General features: G+C 33.9%; 2 protein-coding genes across 2 annotated transcripts; one reads left to right on the forward strand and one right to left on the reverse strand.

The window, feature by feature from the left end:
- The first annotated feature begins 1,120 nt into the window (after window positions 1-1,120).
- On the forward strand, window positions 1,121-9,945 carry LOC114314134 (uncharacterized). Its single transcript, XM_082889345.1, has 8 exons — window positions 1,121-1,274; window positions 1,404-1,472; window positions 7,413-7,636; window positions 7,828-8,054; window positions 8,435-8,639; window positions 8,735-8,826; window positions 8,902-9,006; window positions 9,457-9,945. The coding sequence occupies exons 2-8, from the start codon at window positions 1,438-1,440 to the stop codon at window positions 9,904-9,906; spliced, it is 1,338 nt and encodes a 445-aa protein (XP_082745471.1). The 5' UTR covers window positions 1,121-1,274; window positions 1,404-1,437; the 3' UTR covers window positions 9,907-9,945.
- Window positions 9,946-12,635: 2,690 nt separating this feature from the next.
- On the reverse strand, window positions 12,636-20,767 carry LOC114314122 (oil body-associated protein 2A). The gene is made up of 4 exons (XM_028260571.2): window positions 20,485-20,767; window positions 15,051-15,133; window positions 14,831-14,945; window positions 12,636-13,142 (listed from the first exon to the last, which is right to left on the reverse strand). Exons 1-4 carry the CDS (start codon window positions 20,765-20,767, stop codon window positions 12,886-12,888), a joined length of 738 nt encoding a protein of 245 aa, XP_028116372.2. The 3' UTR covers window positions 12,636-12,885.
- Window positions 20,768-20,789: the final 22 nt, after the last annotated feature.

Raw genomic sequence — 20,789 nt, forward strand, 5'->3', positions numbered from 1 at the left:
CACATTGTTAGAGGAGACCATGCTACTGTTAGGCCTTTTTGGGGGTAGCATTTGGTTTGGGATTTGGCCGAGGTGTATTATATTTTCATGATTCTATCAATAGCAAAAACTTTGAAAGTTTCTGATGGGAATGTGATTAAATGCCAATATTTGTGCATGCTATATTCTGTTGACAAAAGAGAATCTTGTGAACACAGTCCTAATTCCATATGGTATATTAAGATGAGTGAATACCAGACCCTGCATGGGATGAGAGAACCTTTGTGATTCATTCTCTATTGAATGGTTGCATTTGCCTTCCTGTTTTGCATTGTTAGAGGAGACCATGCTACTGTTAAGCTTTGTGGGGGTTGTGTTTGGTTTGGGCTTTGGCTGAGATGTGTTATATTTTCATGATTCTATCAATAACAAAAACTCTCAAAGTTTCTGAATTTATTATCTCTCAATATGCATTCATTCAACAGTAAGTTTCTTCCTTGCATAATTCCATATGTATATACCATAACCAAATAAGGAATTGAAAGAAAAACAAGAAATAAATAAGATGGAAACAAATCCTAAGACGAAATCTTCTTGCTCCTAACATATGTCTTCAAGCCTTTCCTTTCCTTTCCTGATCCCCATCAACTTGTCGATTGATTTATCCCCCCCCGCCCCCCAAAAAAAAAAAAGAAAAAAAAAAAGAGGAAAAAGGAGACACTGCTATTGCAAGTGTGCATCCATACCAGTAAGAAAATGTCCTAATAGCTCACTTGATTTGTGTTGTTAGGCAATGACATAGCTCGCCTGATTTGTGTTGTTAGGCAATGACAACAAACCTGTTGTTATCATGGTAAGACAGAGAGTGGTGACATGTCTGGACATTGCAATCATCTAGATTAAAACGATGGTCTGCAGTTAATCCCACCTTTGGTTGTTGGATTCTGTGTATGTTAACAGTTAACACCCCCTCTTCCCAGTGGGCTTCCATTTCCCTTTTGTTTAGAGTTGTATATGACCTCTTTTTGTCATTGTTTCTTAAAGATCTATGTTCTAATGCTCAAAATAGTTCCACTTCTAGTATCTTTTTTTCTTTTAATTCTCAAAATTGATCTCATGTATTGTTGGTCTTGTGGTTTCAGATTGGATCTACTGAATGGGTTGAGCACAACCTTGTGAATCTGGGATCTAAAGCTGTAGCTCACCTTAATGTGGATTGTGCAGTTCAAGGTCCTGGCTTCTTTGCTGGTGCAACTCCTCAGTTAGACAATCTCCTTGTTGAGGTCACAAAGAAGGTGGATCACGTAACTATTGATCATAGTAAAAGGACAAATGTATCAAAATGTTCTGTGAATTTCATGATGGTACCTGATACTTGACATGTGTCTCAATTGCGTTTTTTTTTTTTTTAATAACTAATTCAGGTTAAAGATCCTGACTCAAAGGACGTGTCACTAAATGAGAGGTGGACAACTACTAACAAAAGAGTCAATGTAAGTTCACCATAATCTCTACCTCTTTGACTGATTGAAAGGCACGCATTAGCTGAAAGAAAAATACCCAAAAAGAAAATTAGAATGGTTTATTTTCTTGATGGTACAAGTGTTTTTCAAATGCTCCAAGAAAATGATATGATTGTCACTGTTTCTTTTCTGGGTATAGACTAATTCAGATGAGTTCATTTTTCTGCATCCTAAAATTTCTCTAGGATTCCAGTTAGTTATACTGTTTCCATTGTCTAGTATTCTTTTCTCTTGTTCCACCCAAAAGGAAAGATGCCCTTGAAACTTAAAAGAGGACAATCTATGGAACTGCAACAGAAGAACATTTTAAGATTGTGGATCCTTAGTTTGGAGGGTATATATCATATGTGTAAACTTTTAAAATACATATTGCAGAAATAAAATGAGCCAGTCATTAGTTGAGGGTATTAAAATTTGCCTTTTTGTTCAATGGCTGAGAAAAAAAGGTTAGAAAAGAAAGTACAAGAAAAGGATTTAAGGAACTCTTCCACCAGAAACTGACCTCGCTGCAAAGAGATGGTCTGAACCCTCAAAACCTGTGCCTGGGCCATCTTTCCTTTTCTGTTTTTTGATATATATAATGACCCTTGGGAGAAAGATTTTAGATAAGAAGCAATAGTACCATATATTAGAGAAAACGCAAAAGATTTGAATTTTCTCCTTTTTCCTTAATCATTGATTTTTAGCACCCATACTTCCTCCTTATGAGTGGTGGGACCTATTTAGATAACTCAATGCAATTCTAAAACTGCATAACTCAGATAAACGAAAACCATGGAAGCATTTCATGTTTGAACTCAAAATTCTTATCCTTCTTGAATAATTAACTACTTAAGAGCAGCTACAAGAAGTCAATGAAACACATATAAATTTGGCCCAAGGAACCAAATACAGATGCAATTTTGAATCTAGAGGCCTTGTGTGAAAAATCGCTCACTAGAAAATCAAATAAAAGAATAACAAATGGCGTGGTTTAAGATTTTGAAAGCTGATTAACAGTAATTGTGATATTTTCTTGTGTTTGTGCATATACAATTTATAATAGATCACAATAGGATGACATAACAGTATTCAACACTATTGATTGATGCCAAGCATGTGTGGGTGTTCATGACATAACAAAAATGGTGTTATAGAAATGAAACAGAACACTACTAAGATATATTGGTATGTGTGGGTGTACATGTAGTAGTGAGAACTTGTTGCTTACTTGTGATAATCTGGTTGTTCTTGTAGAATCTTCATTAGAGATATCTAGTCTTTTTTTTTTTTTTTTTTTTTTTTGATAAATAGAGATACCTAGTCATTTTTTATCAATCTCTATATCATAATCTATCAAGAGCATTGTAGAAACTTTTAGTTTCTTCATTAATATGCTTCATGCTAGAAATGCTTCTAGTATGCTTGATAGTTTTGATTCAGGTTGCACCACCGGGATGTAATAATCATGACAGTCGTTAATTTAGCAAGTAATTATCCATGCATACATAAATAGCCTTAGACTCGTCCAAGAATCTTCATTAGAGATACCTAGTCATCTTTGATGAAGCTCTTCTTGGATTGTCTAATTGGGATAGTTCAGGAGCACAAGTCTATGTTGTAATTAGTAGTTCTACCGCTTAAATGTAGTCCATCTCGTAGAGATTTCGTGTAGTAGCTTCTCATGTTCTCTGAGTGCATACTAGACAAGGTGTAGCAGTACACCTAGTCTATGTCGTGTACTTGGAGAATCATGGGGAGATGCTGCCGAAATTTCGTTAGAGATGGATAGAGCGGTATGAGCTACTTTTTACAATATAGATTGTGCATTCCTGAATGGGAAAGTAGGATGAACCAACCTATTAGAGAAGAGTTAGCGGTAAATGGTGTCATGTCGCATGCATTGTAATGTACTTAATTGAGGTTAAGAATAATTAAAATGAAATGATAATTTTGAACCTTGTTGATTTGGCAGTGACATTTGTAGTGTAAGACGAAGTCAGATGGATAAAAGTTGGATAAATTAGCATAGGTTGCATCCAGAATATATAGATGGGGCTGAGGAATTTGTTAAACTTGCATGCCAAAATAATCATCTATCAAATGAAGTCACATGTCCATGTAAACGGTGTCGGAATGTCAAACTAGTAAAGAAAGACCTTTTGGGGGAACATTTAATGGTCAATGGGTTTCTTCCAAGCTACACCAGACGGATTTTTCACGGGGAAGATTTACCGGCGTCTGTGCCATTAAATGAGAATGTCAGTGATTCGAATGATGGCGATGAAGTCAATAAAATGATATATGAGGGGTTCGGACTTCCTCCACCAAGCTTGGTTCATCTTGCTAGTAATGAGACAAGAAGTTCTAATATCGAACTAGGCCCGGATAAGAAAACTGAAAGATTTTTCAGTTTATTGAAGGAGGCCAAAAGAGAGTTGTATCCAGCGTGTCACAAGTTTTCAACGCTGTCATTTGTTGTTCGATTATTGCATATCAAATGCCTTAGTGGATGGAGCGACAAGTCTTTCACGATGTTGCTTAAACTTTTGAAGGATGCATTCCCAAAAGGTGAAACTTTGCCAAAGTCGTTCTGTGCAACGAGGGCACTCCTTAGGGAATTGGGCCTCGATTATCACAAGGTACATGCATGCCCAAGAGATTGCTCACTGTATTGGAAGGAGACAGCTAGTAGGGATGATTGCATAGTGTGTCAGACGCCTAGATACAAACAGTTTGAGGGTGAGAAGAATGATTATAAAAAGAAGCAACAAAGAATTCCCCAAAAGATTGTGAGATACTTTCCTTTGATTCCAAGGCTTCAAAGATTGTTCATGTCATCCAAAACTACTTCATTAATGAGATGGCATGTAGAGGGCCGAATTGATGATGGCAAAATGAGACATCCTGCTGACTCTCCTGTCTGGAAAAATTTTGATACTTTGTATCCCAAGTTTGCGAGTAAGCCTCACAATGTCAAACTAGGTTTAGCAGCGGATGGATTTAATCTATTCAAGGCAATGAATGTTGCTCACAGTAGTTGGCTAGTTATTGTAATGCCTTATAATTTGCCACCGTGGTTGTGCATGAAACAACCTCATATGATGATGATATTGCTCATTGATGGTCCTTCTTCACCTGGCAATAACATTGATGTCTACTTGCGCTTGTTAGTGGATGAACTGATTGAATTGTGGAAAAATGGTGTTCAGACGTACGATACAGAAACTAATCAAATGTTCCAATTGCACGCGGTCTTACTGTAGACAATAAATGATTTTCCTGCATATGCAAATTTCTCTGGATGGAGCACGAAAGGTGCTTTAGCTTGTCCTTGTTGTAACATACGTACTCGACATCGGTATTTGAAGAATGGAAGGAAAATTTGTTACATGGGGCATCGCCGCTGGTTGAATGCGAGTCACAAATTTCGAAAAGATGGTCCGTCTTTTGATGGAACTTTTGAATTTGAACCATGTCCAACTCGATTATCGGGGGCTAATGTGTTACGACAGCTAGGGCCTAAGCATCAACCAACTAACAGACAAAAAAGAACTAGGAAAGGAAAGGAAAAAGAGGACAACGAGGAGGATCATAATTGGAGGAAAAGGAGTATTTTCTTTGAGCTTCCATATTGGGAGCATAATTTGATTCGCCACAATCTTGATGTAATGCACATTGAGAAGAACGTGTGTGATAATGTATTGTGGACGATATTAAATGTTGATGGGAAAGGAAAGGATAATTTAAATGCTCGTCAAGACTTGCAAGATATGGGAATTCGAAAGGCATTACATCCTAAAAAAGGGGTTGGGAACAGGTATTATTTGCCGCCTGCATGTTTTGCTATGAACAATAGAGAGAGAGGTTTGTTTTGTACACTCCTGAAGAATATCAAAGTTCCAGATGGGTATGCATCCAATATTTCTCGTTGTGTTAACCTCAAACAACATAGCATATCTAGACTTAAAAGTCATGACAACCATATATTGATGCAACAAATACTTCCAATAGCAGTGAGAAATTTGTTACCGAAAAAAGTTGTTGAACCATTGATTGAGTTAAGCAATTTCTTCAGGCAGTTGTGCTCCAAAACTCTAGAACCAGATGGGTTAGATCGTCTTCAATCCCAAATTGCTCTTACACTTTGTCATCTTGAGAGAATTTTTCCTCCATCCTTTTTCGATATAATGGAGCACTTGCCTATTCACCTAGCAGAGGAGGCCAAGATTGTTGGTCCAGTGCAATATCGTTGGATGTACTTCATAGAAAGGTGTGCAATTCTACTCTAATTTAAGGTTGTAGTCATTTGTTTGTTTATAATTGAAAGTCATGTGTGCATTTGTTTGTTTATAGGTATCTTATGACACTTAAGTCATATATACGTAATCGAAGTCATCCAGAAGGTTCAATTGTAGAGGGATACTTAGTTGAAGAGTGTATGACCTTTTGCTGAAGGTACTTGGATGATGTCGAGTCAAAATTGAATCGACCAATAAGGAATTACGATGTTAGCGACAATCCTTGGATATTACTGGGTCATGCTTTAGGAAAAAGAAAAGGGTTTGCGCTTGATAACACATCATGGGTACAAGCTCATCGGTATGTGTTATTTAACATTGCTGCAGTTGTCCCATATCGAGAGTAAGATACAATCTTTGTTTCAAAATTTTATTGATACCATTAATAAGTATCTTGCATTTTATAAGTACTTTAAATGTATAGGGAGCATCGTGATTTTATTAAGCGGTCACATCGTCGTCTCAAAGATTTTGATGTGGATCGCCGTCACAATGATGAGTTTCCCAGATGGTTTAATTCTCATGTAAGTACTAATAACTTACATGTTTTTAATTTTCAATTCTCATGTTTTCAATTTTTAATTCTCTGTTAGTTGATGTTTAATTTTGTTGACTTTGTAAAAATAGGTTGAAGAGCTTCTAGCTATTGAAAATGCTGTGTTGTCAGATGAGATTAAAACTTTGGCATTGGGACCTAGTAAAAAGGCCACGAGATTCAATGGGTATATAATTAATGGTGCTAGGTATCATACGAGGAGTTGTGAGTGGAGAAGAAAAACTCAAAATAGTGGGGTTATGGTGAAAGCAAAGACTTGTAGCTATGCAAGTACCAGAGACATGAATCCTGTGGAAGGTGAAGTAGCATACTATGGATATGTGACAGATATTATTGAATTGTATTACTCATACGACCGTGGATATGTGCTATTCATGTGCGACTGGATTGACAACAACAAAGGACTGAAGCGGGATGGGTTTGGTTTCACACTTGTTAATTTCAATCATTTGTTATATACAAAGAAACAAAATAGTGATGAACCATTCATCCTAGCATCTCAGGCACAACAAGTTTTCTATGTTAATGATCCCGTTGAAGCTGATTGGGATGTTGTAGTCAAGATGAAACCTAGAGACTTGTATGAGGTGTGTGGAGAACAACCAATTAATGATGGAGAACATCATAATGAAGTGGAAGGATTTGGCGACCAAGAGTTAGATGCAACTTCGTTTGCTTGTGAAGAGGAAATAAATTGGATTAGGCAAGGTGAAGTTGGAACAGCTATTGATGAAACTATTGGACCTCTTGAGATATCGACACAGACACAATCTGAAGATGATGAAGAAATGATATGATATTGTAATTTTGTTTCATATTCATTGTTACATTTGTGCTTTTAGCATGGATATTCATGTTAATGAAACCATTGCTTTTAAAATGCGTCATTTGTTTGCTTTTCAACGTGATTGTCCTTGAGACAACCTTTTATGTCCTTGAGAAGGATCATATCTGTTATATTAAGATTGTGTTTAAAATTTAAATTTGTAGAGAAATTTTTTAATATTTTGGACTTTATATTCATTGCTAACCCATAAAATTCTACACGTATACTTGTGGTCTTCTGTAAACTAGCATGACAGATCGACGATGCTCTAGGCAGAGGCAACATTCAGCCTCTGCAAATTTTGAGAGTTCTTACAGTGGGACTGCAGATGAGAGTTCTTATAGTGGGAGTTCAGATGAGAGTTCAGAGGAGAGTACACACATCATACCTGATCCACCCATGTCATGGTATCCTCCAGGTAGCTTGCCTAGTACATCATCGAGTACTGGTTCGACACATGACACTACTACTGGTATGAATTATTTTATTTAATTGAATTGCTCCATTAGATTTCTCTGTTGATGTTCTTTTTTCTTTTGATGTTTATATTTCTTTTTTTTCAAACTAAGTAACACTACTCTATTTGCTCCATTGACCACTCAATTCTTGTATTATCATTCTTTCTAGTATCTTCTAACTTGATATTGATATTTGGATAAGTAGGTCATAGTGCGAGAGGCCCAACACTCATGCATGGTAGTGATTGGAACCCAGGTGGTGGCATTTTACATATTGTGCCTAATGAGTTGAACCAAGTGGTTGACGGGTATACATCCTTGGCTTCTCGTTTGGATGTTTTAGCTCGAGATGGGAAACTTATGCCCCTCACTTATAGAACTTGGAGCCATGTACCGAAGGAAAACAAAGAGAGAATTTGGAGAGAAGTAAAGGTAAAAGAATTATTTCATTTTACATATCAATTTTAATCTTAATTTGTTTCATATTTTGTATTTTCTTTCTTTCTTCTGCATTGCTGTCTGGCTTCCTGGCTTTGACCTTTCTACCTTCCAGGAAAATGATTAAAAATAAAAAATAAAAATTATTATATTCAATTACCCAAAATAGTGCTTGTTTGTAAGACAAATACCAACATTGCCATTGCACACTTGGAATTTTTCAATCATCATCGTTGGGTCACAGGAATGGCTAATATTATCTTGATTTGTGAAATTAGCTACTGCTGTGGGCTTGCTGTTGTGTGTATGTTGCTACGTGTATGTTGTTGCTGCTGTGTGTATGCAATAGTCACAAAGTTGCCAATTATTTGCAGGTCAATACAGATGCCGACGAGTCAATGAGGAAATTTGTTTTGGCATCTGTTGGAAAAAAATGGAGAGAGTGGAAGGCTAGAGTTAAACGATTGGGGTATACGCCATTCGACAACGATGCTGATAGGTTAACTCATCGGCCCGAAAGAGTACATGCGCATCAAATGGCGAAGCTTAGTCTATTATTGGGGCACTCGGAAGGCACAGGTATCATTTAAATTGTTTATTGAAATCTATCGTAATCTCATAAGATGAGTTTGTTAATTAATAAATTATCTTGTGTTTGTGTTCATATGTAACAGAAAAAAAAAGTACAAAAAACAAAGAAATTCGGAAGAAGAAGACATTAAATCACATAACTGGCAGAAAACCATTCTCAGTTGTTCGAGTAGAGGTATATAGTTTCTTTATATTTCAAATTGAAATTGTATATTTTGATTTTGTTACTTAATTTTAAGTGTAATTGTAGGAAACTAATAAGAAGAATGGAGTTCCTGCAACTCGCTTAGAGGTGTGGATGGCTGGGTACACGAAGGATAACAAACCAAGTAATGATAAAGTTGTTGAGGTCATGGTATGTAGCACCATAATTATATACTTTGCATGTATGGAATGTATTAGATACTTGTCTCATATTTGTTTATTTATTTATTTTTTAAAGAAATGTTATGAAATTACTGAGGAAAAAGGAGAAACAATAACTCAGATTTATAACATTAAATCTATAATTTATAATTTAGACCTAATCATGAAATCTATAATTTAATGTTAGTATTCATAATTTAATTTTCTATAATTTAACAGTTTCCATTTACCTTTTTTTTGCTGTCAAATCTACAAGTCAAGGACTGTATTTTTATGAGTTCTGAATTTGAGCATATGAAGTAGAAGTGTCATTGAAATAATTTTGAATCTGGATTGATGATGTTATTGAATTCATATGGCCCAATGGAAGCAAGTTACATTTAACGGCACTAGTTATGAACAATTTTATTGGTGGCTAAGTAGTAATTAACAATTGTAGACACAAATGAAGGACCTTGGGGCGCAATCCAATGCTACAGATGAAGAAATTATCACACAGGTTCTAGGGCCTGAGCGACCTGGTCGTGTTCGAACATATGGATTGGGTCCTTCCCCGACAGATGTCTTTGGAGGCGGATATAGGCAATCGCAAGAACAAACTTGTATCATCCAAACGCAAGTCCAAGAGCAACTTAACCAATATAAAGCACAAATGGAGATGCAAATGAAGGAGATGATGGATGCTATGCTTAATCAACAGAAAGTACAAATGGAGATGCAAAGCACAATCCAAGCTCAACAAGCACGAATAGAGCAATTGGAGTCTCAACAGGCCATGGGTGGGCCTGTTGCACCAGCTGGTACACATGTGCATTCACAACAACAATCTCATGCATACACGTCATCGTTTAATTGTCATCGTTCGTCCGAGGAAGTGAGTAATAGTTAATTATGAAATTTTCATATGATATTTTATTCATGTTATTTGTTCTTATCAAATGCAAGTTCACATATCAAAGAAAGAAAAGAGGAAGAAGAAAAAGAAGAAGTAGATATGACAAACTCAGGTTCATTCTAAACCATTATAGTTGGATTTCCTTCCTCCTTCTCACTTATTTGTTGATTGGCTTCAGATTTAGTCTAGTTAGTTGAGTTCTATGTTGTGCATGGTCATAAACATTTTGAGACTTTGTTGTGTACTTAATGTTATTAAGAAATGCATTAGAAAATGCTAATTTGTAGTTTTTTTTTTTTTTAACTCTCTATTAGATGTGCTGCTATTGACTGCTAGATTCATGGATCAAGCCGACTGCATTTTTGGAGATATTAATTTTACCTGGGACTATGCTTCTTTCCCATTGGCAAGTTTATGCCTTTTCAGCCAACATAATAAATAATCAATGATTATTGATGCATTCTTGACTTCTTTAGAGCTTATTCACCCCGAAAAACTTCTGTAGAGCTAAGCATCTAAACTGCATATGCTTTGTAAAAAGAGAGAGGGAGGGGATGGAGCTCACATTCAACTCTTGCCTATGACTGGAAAATAAAACAAAGAGAGAAGGAATAAAAATTACATTGGCAAGGGAAAATAGGTCTTGGATTGTGTAGTGTAGGTCATTTCCTTTAGCAACAATGGTTACATCTCTTTTCCTTTGAAGACATTTAATTAGATTTCCTTCTCTCACACTATTGCGCATTGTCTTATCCTTGCAATTTAATTTTCCATTTTATTATATTATTATTTCTATTTTTGTATCTGAATTTCAATCAATCATTTTACAGGTATCTTTCAGCTCTTTTATATTTTAAAATAAAACTACTAGTGGTGCTCATGAGATCGTTGGCTGAATTGGTGTCAAAAGAAGTACATTCCTAGTTACATCTTTAGAAAAATGGTGAGTAATTCAAGTTACTTTCACTAGGCATGTTGATTAATGATGTGTTATTTTTTATTTAAATTTAAAAATAGAATAGGAATGGGAATCCAATTACTTTGTTTCATCAAAAATAGAATGTGATAATCTTGTAGAATATCTGGAGTCCTACAAGTTTAAGCATCTCAAATTGAATATAGTTTTTGAGGACAGGTTGGCTGTTGGTACCACTATGGAAGAGGTGTATTCTTGGTGACATGGTAGATATTTCAACTTAAAATTTTATAGGCTTGTACCATGAAGTACCCTGGGGATCCAATAGGATAACCTATACTTCAAAATAGTGGCAAAGCTTGTGTATCATATAGATCTGTTATCCAGACATGCCTGCACTCAGATGCTAATTCTAGAGGCCATGTTTTCATATCGTACACCTGTTCATATGAGCCTGTTATCCATATACCTATACCGCAAGCTCATCTTAGAGTCCAGATATCCATGTTATAGATCTTGCATATATTCTACCTCCACCCCAAGTGGCTTTGTTACTGCCTTTGTTGTTATTATCATTGGTTATTATTAGTGTATTTCTTATTCTCTATGTTGAACTATTGGTTGTTTATGTCCACTTATGCTTCCTATAATATTCCCTGACATGGCCCTTTTCTCCTTCTCTATTCTCTCCTTCATTTGGCCTGCATAATGAACTTCTCATTGAAATATATAAAAATCACCTACTAAAAAACAAATAAATGACTTTTTTTTCTTATTCCGTTTATCCCTTTTTTTGGATAATTATACATTAAAGCTGACTTTGTTTCTCTGTGCCTTCGTCTTTAGGGGAGGAGATAATCTCTGGAGCTCAACGCGTCCACGTACCTGAATTTTTAGCTTTCGAATCATGGTTTTTCACCTGATATGAAACTGGAAGATCTTAAACTTTATGACTTGATTTTTTTTTGGTTGTCTTGAGTTTCTAAAACTCAACGTGGACATGGAATCCTTTGTTTGAATTGCATCCTATGGAAACAATGTGTTATAGACTCATGGTTGCTTAGATGTCTTAGTTGACAATATGCATGTATATGACACTAGATGTGAAATTTTCACTTGAAATGATGATTCTGGTGAGATTATATTATGCATGTATATGGCAGGTATTGAGGATTGGTTTTAAATCTAGCAGTTTGGTTGTATAGCGCAAACATAAAACATGAGATCCCCAAATTGTGAATTCAGTTTCCATCACAAGCAGGGAACCCAGCCCCCTCCCCCCAAAAAAAAAAGAAAAAAAGTGGTGTTTTCTGAAAAAAAAATGCCACAAAATTACGTCATTGTGATGTCACACATTAAATTTGTGTAGGGTATAAAAAAAAAAAAAGTGGCGTCTCAAAAACGCCACTAAATGACGTCATTGTGATATCATACGTTAATTGGGGACGGAAGGCGAGACGGTCGTTAAAGATTTTGCGACGTTTTAAGAAACGCCGTATAATATTTTTAGCGACGTTTTTCAAACGTTGTGTAGCTATTGTAGCGGCCATATCAGCGGCGAAAATATTACACGTCGCTATAAGATATTATAGCATTTTTTCGGATTATCACGGCGTTTTTAAAACACCGCTAAAAAACGAATTTCTTGTAGTGATTTTGTCAATCTTGTTCAAAATATTAAATGTACAATTAAAGAGATTTCCACTTTCATCAGTATTCATAATCAAAATCAAAATTATTTAAAAGCAAAAAATTACACAACCAAAAAACAAAACAAACTAAAAGAAAAAGAAGGAAAGAAAAATTATAAATTGGCACCATTCAAAAGTTAACATAAAATGAATATTTTCCGTATCAAAAATATAATTAATAATCTTTTACTTACCAGACACAAGCAGACAAATCTAACATGGCCACTTATTAATGTAAACTCCCACCAATATACATCTATTAGGCAAAAAAACATGCCGAAATTTATGCAAATTTTGCTGGTAAATATTGTTTTGAGTCTTACATGCGCTGGCTGGATTTTATTGCATGACAAGAGGAGGTTATATTCATGGAAAAGGTGCCCTCAATTCCATTGGTGTTTTCTCAATGTCTACGGCAAAACCCTTCCCTGTCTTTATCCAGTAGTCTGCATATGGATTCATTTCCTTTGGCGTTTCAATATTTGCCCTCGAATTCTTCATATTGTCGGATGATATTTTGTACTTTTCATCCCTCTTCTTCACTAGCTCAGGCTTCACAATCCCTGTGTTCACATCTTGCGGAGACATCATCAGTGCGGGCGCACCAAGGGGAAGCTTATCACCTTACAAACACAACATCAAAGCCAACATCAAAGCCGTACGTGCATGCATCAGTTTTTTAGACTAGATTCCTCCTTTTTTTTTTTTTTTTTTGATCGGCAAAATTTTTTTTATTGATTATAACAATGAAGACAAAGAAACAATTAATAAAGAGGGGAGCAGAGAGCTACAAAGCTCTCAATCTAAATCTAATACAATTGGCACCAAAGAGAGAGGCTCAACCATATCCCCAAGTAGGTAAGGAACCAACCAAAAAAAGAAGAAAAGAAAACAAAGAGAAGAGGAGAAGGAAGGAAAGAAAGAAAGCAGTAGCCTAGCAGCAGAGTTAAGAACAACCTCTGATTTGACTCCACTTGAACACAAAATCATCTGAGAAGGGGAAATCCTTTATAGACTCCTTATAAGTGGAATACTCAAATTCACAAATTTTGAATACTCATCTCACAAAGCCCCACACAATATCTTTAATTCTAAATGTAATACCCTAAAACGCTACGCACTCAAGGGAAATATATATATATATATAAATGATGTATATGATATATTTTTAAACTTGATGTACCGTACTTATACTCAAAATGCATGCAATTCATACACTTTATTTCTTAAATAATAAAAAAAACTACCCTTAAATATAAATAGAATACCCAAAATCTTTCGATAAATATTGTCAAACTGAATATTAGATTTTGTAAGAGCTCTCCACTAGCATGTTTTTATTCACGCCAAACTTAAAATCTAGAAACAATTCTTTCAAATTTATCTCCGATTGGCTACTAATTTTCATGCCAAATTATAACAATGCTAAACTTTGTGCCAAATTTCGCACAAAATTTGGCAAAATTCCAAAGTTAGACAAATAACTCCTCTCTTGTATCTCTTATGATAGGGTTCACAAATAACATTTATATTTCTTTCATAAAAGCATATTTGCACCATTAAATAAATATTAATAGATATGGCATTTAATTTGACACTGTATTATGTAACATTGTCGTTTTAGCACTAATTATTGAAGATACTCTAAGATGATAAATGTTATCAACTAAATTACACAATTTTTTTTTTCACCTTTACATGAAACCCACACAATAAACATCATTTATACATCTAGGACCTAACATATCCCGGAGATACTTAAACCCACCATTATGTTGTGAATATGGTGAATTTATATGTATATATATATATATAACATTTATTATGTGAATATATGTAGGAGGAGGGGGAAAAAAAATCTATCAAGTGACATATAACAACACTCCCCACAACAAATTAAGATTTCAGATACAAAAATTTAAAAACAAAATCATTTTTTAAGTAACAAATATCTTAGTTGCTAAAAGTATTATTGTTGTATTTTTAATGATCAAATTGGACATTTAGTGATAAATTCTATCATTTTGGAATCAAAACGTGTCTCTAAAAATGTCAACTTTTTTGGCACGAAATTGTTTTGTCGCTAAAAGTGCATTTATTAGTGACATTTCAAAATTTCGCTGCTAATGGTCAATATTTTGATTTTTCGAGACGGACTTTTAGTTACAAAATAAATTGATCTCTTAATATTTTTTGCAGTAAAATTTTCATTTATAAGGATTAAAATTTTAGTGCTTAAACATATCAACATATAAAAAGACCCAAGAAAAAAACATATAAACAAAAGCCATAGCTACGTTGGACTACTTACCTCTATCAACTTGCCAAGTGCACCAAAACTTTCCGTATGTTTTAACAACATCTTTAAGTTCAGAGTTTTGAACCATCTCTGGAACACGTGGATTCACCCAAAGGCCTGATTTGATCTGAACCATCCAATATTTTTTGTTGTAACATAACTATTTCTATTATTGAAATAGTAGGGAAGTTAATAATAAAATTAAGTAAACAATGGAAGAAAAGGATGAGACCTCATATGCATGGGAGTGCCAAAGCTTTTGTTCCTCAGCCGGCAGGGTATTAAATACCTTCTCTGACGCGATGTATTCTACACCTGTAAAAAATAAGTTGAATTGTAAAATCTATTCCTTTCTACTAAAATCATATGAATCATTTTTTTCTCATTACCAAATAAAAGCATGACACTATTAAAAGGGCAAATTACATATACACCCCTCCAGGTTTGGTTAAATTACAGATACCCCTGAGGTTTCGGAAATTACATCCCGCCCCCTAAGGTTTGTATTTTCATAACAATTTACCCCCTGAGGTTTATATTTCATAACAAATTACCCCCTAATTTCTTATGCAAATATAGCATTCAGGGGGGAATTCGTAATTTCTCAAACCTCAGGGGGGTATCTGTAATTTTGTCAAACCTGGAGGGGTGTATATGTAATTTGCCCCTATTAAAAACTCTAGTCACTCGTACATATACAGGGAAACCAAACCATAAACAAAGGAAAGACACCATTCTCACTGCCAGTGCTTGAAGGCATAATGAAGATCAATAAGGAATTGAGACCTCTCCTTTATTTTCAGTTTTATTCCACAATTGTTCCCCCATATAAAGACCATTAGGTTCCAAGTGAACAACCGTTGGTATTTGCCTCCCAAGCCAACCCAATATTCTTGGGGCCATAAGCAAAATTTCATTGTTAGAATTTTTTATAAATATTTAAATATTATTTAATAGCTTTTCAAATTGTAGTTTATTTTTAAATTTATTTTCCTTGCATAACTATTTTGTAAGGAAAAATGATGTTCCTGCTGAAATGGAAACCAAAGCCAACCAACGTGAATGATTTTAGAGTAGTGCTACTCTAATTCAAAAATTACACCCACTTTTCAAATCTAAGTAATATAACAATCTATTATATTTAAGATAACTCTCTCTCTCTCTCTCTCTCTCTCTCTCTCTCTCTCTCTCTCTCTCTCTCTCTCTCTCTCATTCATGTTTTCTCTAATTATCAGCTCAACATCTGTTTTACACACTACTCGGTCTAAAAATTGGGTTTATGTATCGTTTTCCATGATTTTAATTTGTTTATGTGAGGGGCCAATGAACCTTTCCCAAATGAAGACAATCCATGTTAGTCCGGTATGTGAGTCTGTGTCAACAACTTCCCTCATTTTGTAATTAATTAAGATGAGATTAAATGCCTCTATTGTTGGGGACTTTAAATAGAGTCTATGGACATGGACAAGGGGAGTTTTATTTTGTTGAACTTTTGTATAATGATTTTTATGGGTCTTTGATATATAAGCAGGTTATTAAAGGAGATTTATTTATTTATTTTTTTAAAAAAATCTTTTTTTTTTGGGTTCCATTTTGCAGCATCTTTAAACATATATATATATATATATATTTTGAGAAAACTTCCAAAAAATTCAAAGAAGTAAAATTTGGGGCTTTTGAAAAAGTAGAGGCCTTGAGCAAGTGCCTACAGTACAGACCCAGTTTGCTTTCGATATTTTCTTCTTTCAGACGCTGCATTTTTGTCTCGAGAAGAGAGACAATAGAGGCGTGTGCTGGATACATAGCTTTACGATTTGGGCTGTTTGGAATACAATAGCTCCTTCTGGATTATTTATTTATTTATTTATTTATTTTGGGGGGGTGGGGGGAGAGTGTTGTCTAGCTAGACTGTTTGGCATAATTTCAACTTATAATTTATTAACAGAAACAAGTTGGAAAAAATTAATTATTTAAATTTTTAGAAATGAGCGTTTTAAAATTTATTTTTTAATTATCAATTTTTAACTTACAATAAAGTGTACTAAACAGGCAAACAGGTCAATGTGTGTAAAAGTTGTTTGTCTAAAACTACTAATTTGATTTTTTAATACGGCAATGCTAGAGGGCCACAAAAACAGTGGCTCAAATGGCTCAAAACTGTTAAAACGATGTCGTTTTAGATGCAAAACAACGCAAAACGAAACGACATCGTTTTGGCAATTTTGAGCCATTTGAGCCACTGATTTTGTGGCTCTCAAACATTTTCCTTTTGCATATTGTGAGTCTGACCTTGTTTACTTTTTGATGATGCATTTTTGGCTGAGGAAGACATACAATAAGGACTTGTTTAATTGTCCAAATTGACTACAAGGAGTTAAGAAATAATTTAGAGGTATAAGATGTGATGTAATAAGTTCAGAATATGAGATAGATAATATATATGTAAGGTTACTTATATTATGTTTGATGAGAGTAGAATATAAAATTAATAAGAAGGGAGTGATTATATTTACTGTTGGATGATAGCTCATATCATATAGTGGGAGATGTGCAATACCGTTGCATAACAAAACAAAGGATAAAGAAAGAGGAAATATCACTCAGTGGGATGTGAAAAAATTAATTACAAATTAATGAAATTTTTTATAAATATTAAAAATTAAATTTATAAACTTTGTTTTATAAATATATATCTTTTTTTCTTGACATGACTGAGATATAGGCCTCTTTTGGGATCATAGTTTTTAATTACTTTTTTTGGTTTGTAGCAAAAGTCAAAAGTCGGTCTTTTTGACTTTTTTTTTTTAATTGAGAAGTTACTTTTTAGCCAATGGTAAAATTACAATTCTATCCCTCATGAGTCAGTTGTAAATATTTTAAATTAAATAAGAGTAATTTGGTCATTTTTTTGTGATTTGATATCATAAACAATATTAATAAAAAAAAGCCAAAAATAACTTTTTATCAACTTTCCAAATCATTTGTCTAAAAAAATTAAAAACTTGGTTAAAAGTCAAAAAATCACTATTTACCATCTTCTCAAAATAGGTAATAACCCCATAAAGAAAAGTAAAATCCAATATATATATATATATATATTTGTCCCTTATATCTGGTCAAAGCCATATCCCCATTATATATCCAATCACAGGGCCTAAAGGCTTGCGATGGGCACAAGATTTGAAGGTTTGTGTTTAGATTGTCAATATCTTTAAAAATTGTTTGTGTAACTTATTACTATTAATATTATTTTTTTTATTTATAAGATTGTGGATCGTATTTAGAATCAAAAGCATATTATACGTGGTAATATATCACTAATTAAAGGAAAAAATTACACGGTAATAGTGAAAAGTTCATAGTTGAAAGAGTCAGGCTTCTCACCCGTCAGAAAATAATACTAGATTGTTCAACTTGCTTAATGGAGCTCATCACAAAATCTACATTGATAGTATGAGGGATTCATTTTGTAAGCTTATCTAAGCAAATCATGCATACCAAAATTTTGATTGACTAGGCATGACAATTTGATTTCGAAATTAAGTTGTTCGTTAATTATTTTTCAGACAAATATGATCTAATGCAGTGATTTCTAATATTTTATTAATTTAATTTTTAATATGAGTAATTATCACATCTTACAAAATAGACGGTTCATATTATCAAAATAGATTGAAAGTATGACACAATTAGCCAGACTGGACTGTCTATTAAGATAATTGGATCCCAAGAAGAACAAGAATCTATTTTATTTGCATAGAGATATTGGAGGAGGAGTTGGTTGTAACGAAATGGATGAAGAATGATTAGGTTGCTGTGTGGGTGTAGGTGGAAAAGGAGAGGAAGAAAGAGAGAAGTAAAAAGATGAAGATAACGATTCGGTGGGCAGACGAAATGGTATTTTTAAGAATCAATTATTAATAGATCCTAATAATTAGTCTTAATATTCATCAAGTGTTGATAATTAATGATTTTTTTCTTTTGGGTCACGATTTTTATAAATTGTCATTAAAAATTTACAATTAGTGACGTTTTTCTGTAACAATTTTTTTTTAGCTGTCACTAACAGTTAAAAATTAATGATATTTTTTTATTCAATTTTTTTTGTTTAAAAATCTGTTTGCTAAAACTTATAATTAGTAACATTTTTTGTGATAATTTATAAAAATTATAATTAGTGATTTTTTTTGTAATAATGTTTGATAAAAAATATTATTAATTATCATAAGACAATAAATCTACTTATTAAAACCTACATGTAAGTCCTTTATTTTTATTTTTAAGGTGGAATTTGCAAATCTGTAAAAAAAACCAAAAGTAAATTACAAATCAGTAAATTTCATCGATTTTAATAATTAAAGTGATAGTTTTTTCAATGTTTTTGCATTTTTTTTTTTTTTTTTTTTGTGTCTTCTCACTAATCTGTAATTTTTTTCGAGTCAAGATTCTCCCCTCGCACTCCCTCCTTGCATGGCTTTCGGGCTGACTTTTAGGCTCAATTTTGATAATTTGAACTGTTCATATTTTAAGATTTGTTCAGTACATCGTACCTGTAAAAAATCAAGTTGATCGGATATCAAAAAGTATGTGTTTGAAAAAATCGAACTAAAAACTATTTGTTTTTAAGAATTTAATAAACAGTTTCCCGGATACATGCTTTCTGATATCCGATCAACTTAATTTTTTACAAATATAATATACTAAATAAATCTTAAAATATAAACAATTTAAATTATCAAAATTAGATCTAAAAATAGACCCGAAAGCCAGGTAAAAAAGGAGGGTAAAAAAAGGAGCGTAAGGGAGGATCCCAATTCATTTTGAATAATGCTTGGGACCCCCTTTTGGGGGTCACCCCCTCACCCCTTTGTCACGTGACGAGTGGTGATTGGAGGAGCATGAAAAAAAAGAAAAAAAAAATGTAACCAATGAGAGAGAGAGGGGGTCAAAGGGGTGGGGAAAAAAGAGAGATGAATCATTGTTGATTCATTTTTTTCCCCCTACTTTTAATAGGTATAGACACTTGGCAGCATAAAAACAGCAGTCCCATCGAAGTGGAACAGAATATTTTAACACCGCACGGGGCAATGGACACATGGCAGCTTAAATGAAAAATTAGATTGCTAACCCAAACTTATTATCAAAATATCTTTATATATTTTGGTTTTCTGAAAATATCTTTATATAAATTATATAAAATTGTATAAAGAGAAGAATTGAACTCAAATTCGAAATCATAATTTATCATTATTTTTATAATAATATTACTTTTTTTTGAGTTGCACATGGGTGCAAATCATCAATATATTAATATAAAAAAAATATAAATCTACTTTCTATACTTATTATTAATAAGTAATATAATTAATTAATAATTAAAAATTATATAAAAAAAATTATCTTTAATATTGACCGTCGTTTCACTCAACTTGAAAATTGAGTCTATAAAGAATTAGATTCAGGTGAGAGAATAGAAAAATAATTATCAACCCATAAAGAATGTAAATGACACCTGTATCTCACGGTATTCCACAGTATTTCATTTGAACCCTATTATAAGCGCACTTGCACCTCTCGTATTGATAATTTTTTTTTCGTTTCTCCGATCTGCATGTAGTTCTCACACTAATATAAGCATGGCAAAAGAGAATATATAGGCGATATACCGATGAGACGAGCGTTGGAATCGTCTGAATCGTAGACAGGGCACTGGAGGAAGTCCTGGTTGAGGCGAGTGAGGAAGTGGTGAGTTTCGATCTGGCGAGTCATGTCGTGGCTGTACATAGCGAAGGTGCACACATGCTGGCTCATCTGCTTGACTGGCTTCAGAGACTGCATCAACTGGGCTCCTTTGTCCAGTACCTGCTGTCCCATCGTCATCGCCTTCCCAGGCGGCACTGACCCGTCTCCAGGCGGCATCGGACCCGGCGATCTGTCACTCGAAGCCATCCAATTATCAAAATTCAAAAAC

Source organism: Camellia sinensis, chromosome 9, assembly GCF_055761805.1.
Source record: "Camellia sinensis isolate YWXY chromosome 9, ASM5576180v1, whole genome shotgun sequence".
Taxonomy (NCBI): Eukaryota; Viridiplantae; Streptophyta; class Magnoliopsida; order Ericales; family Theaceae; genus Camellia; species Camellia sinensis.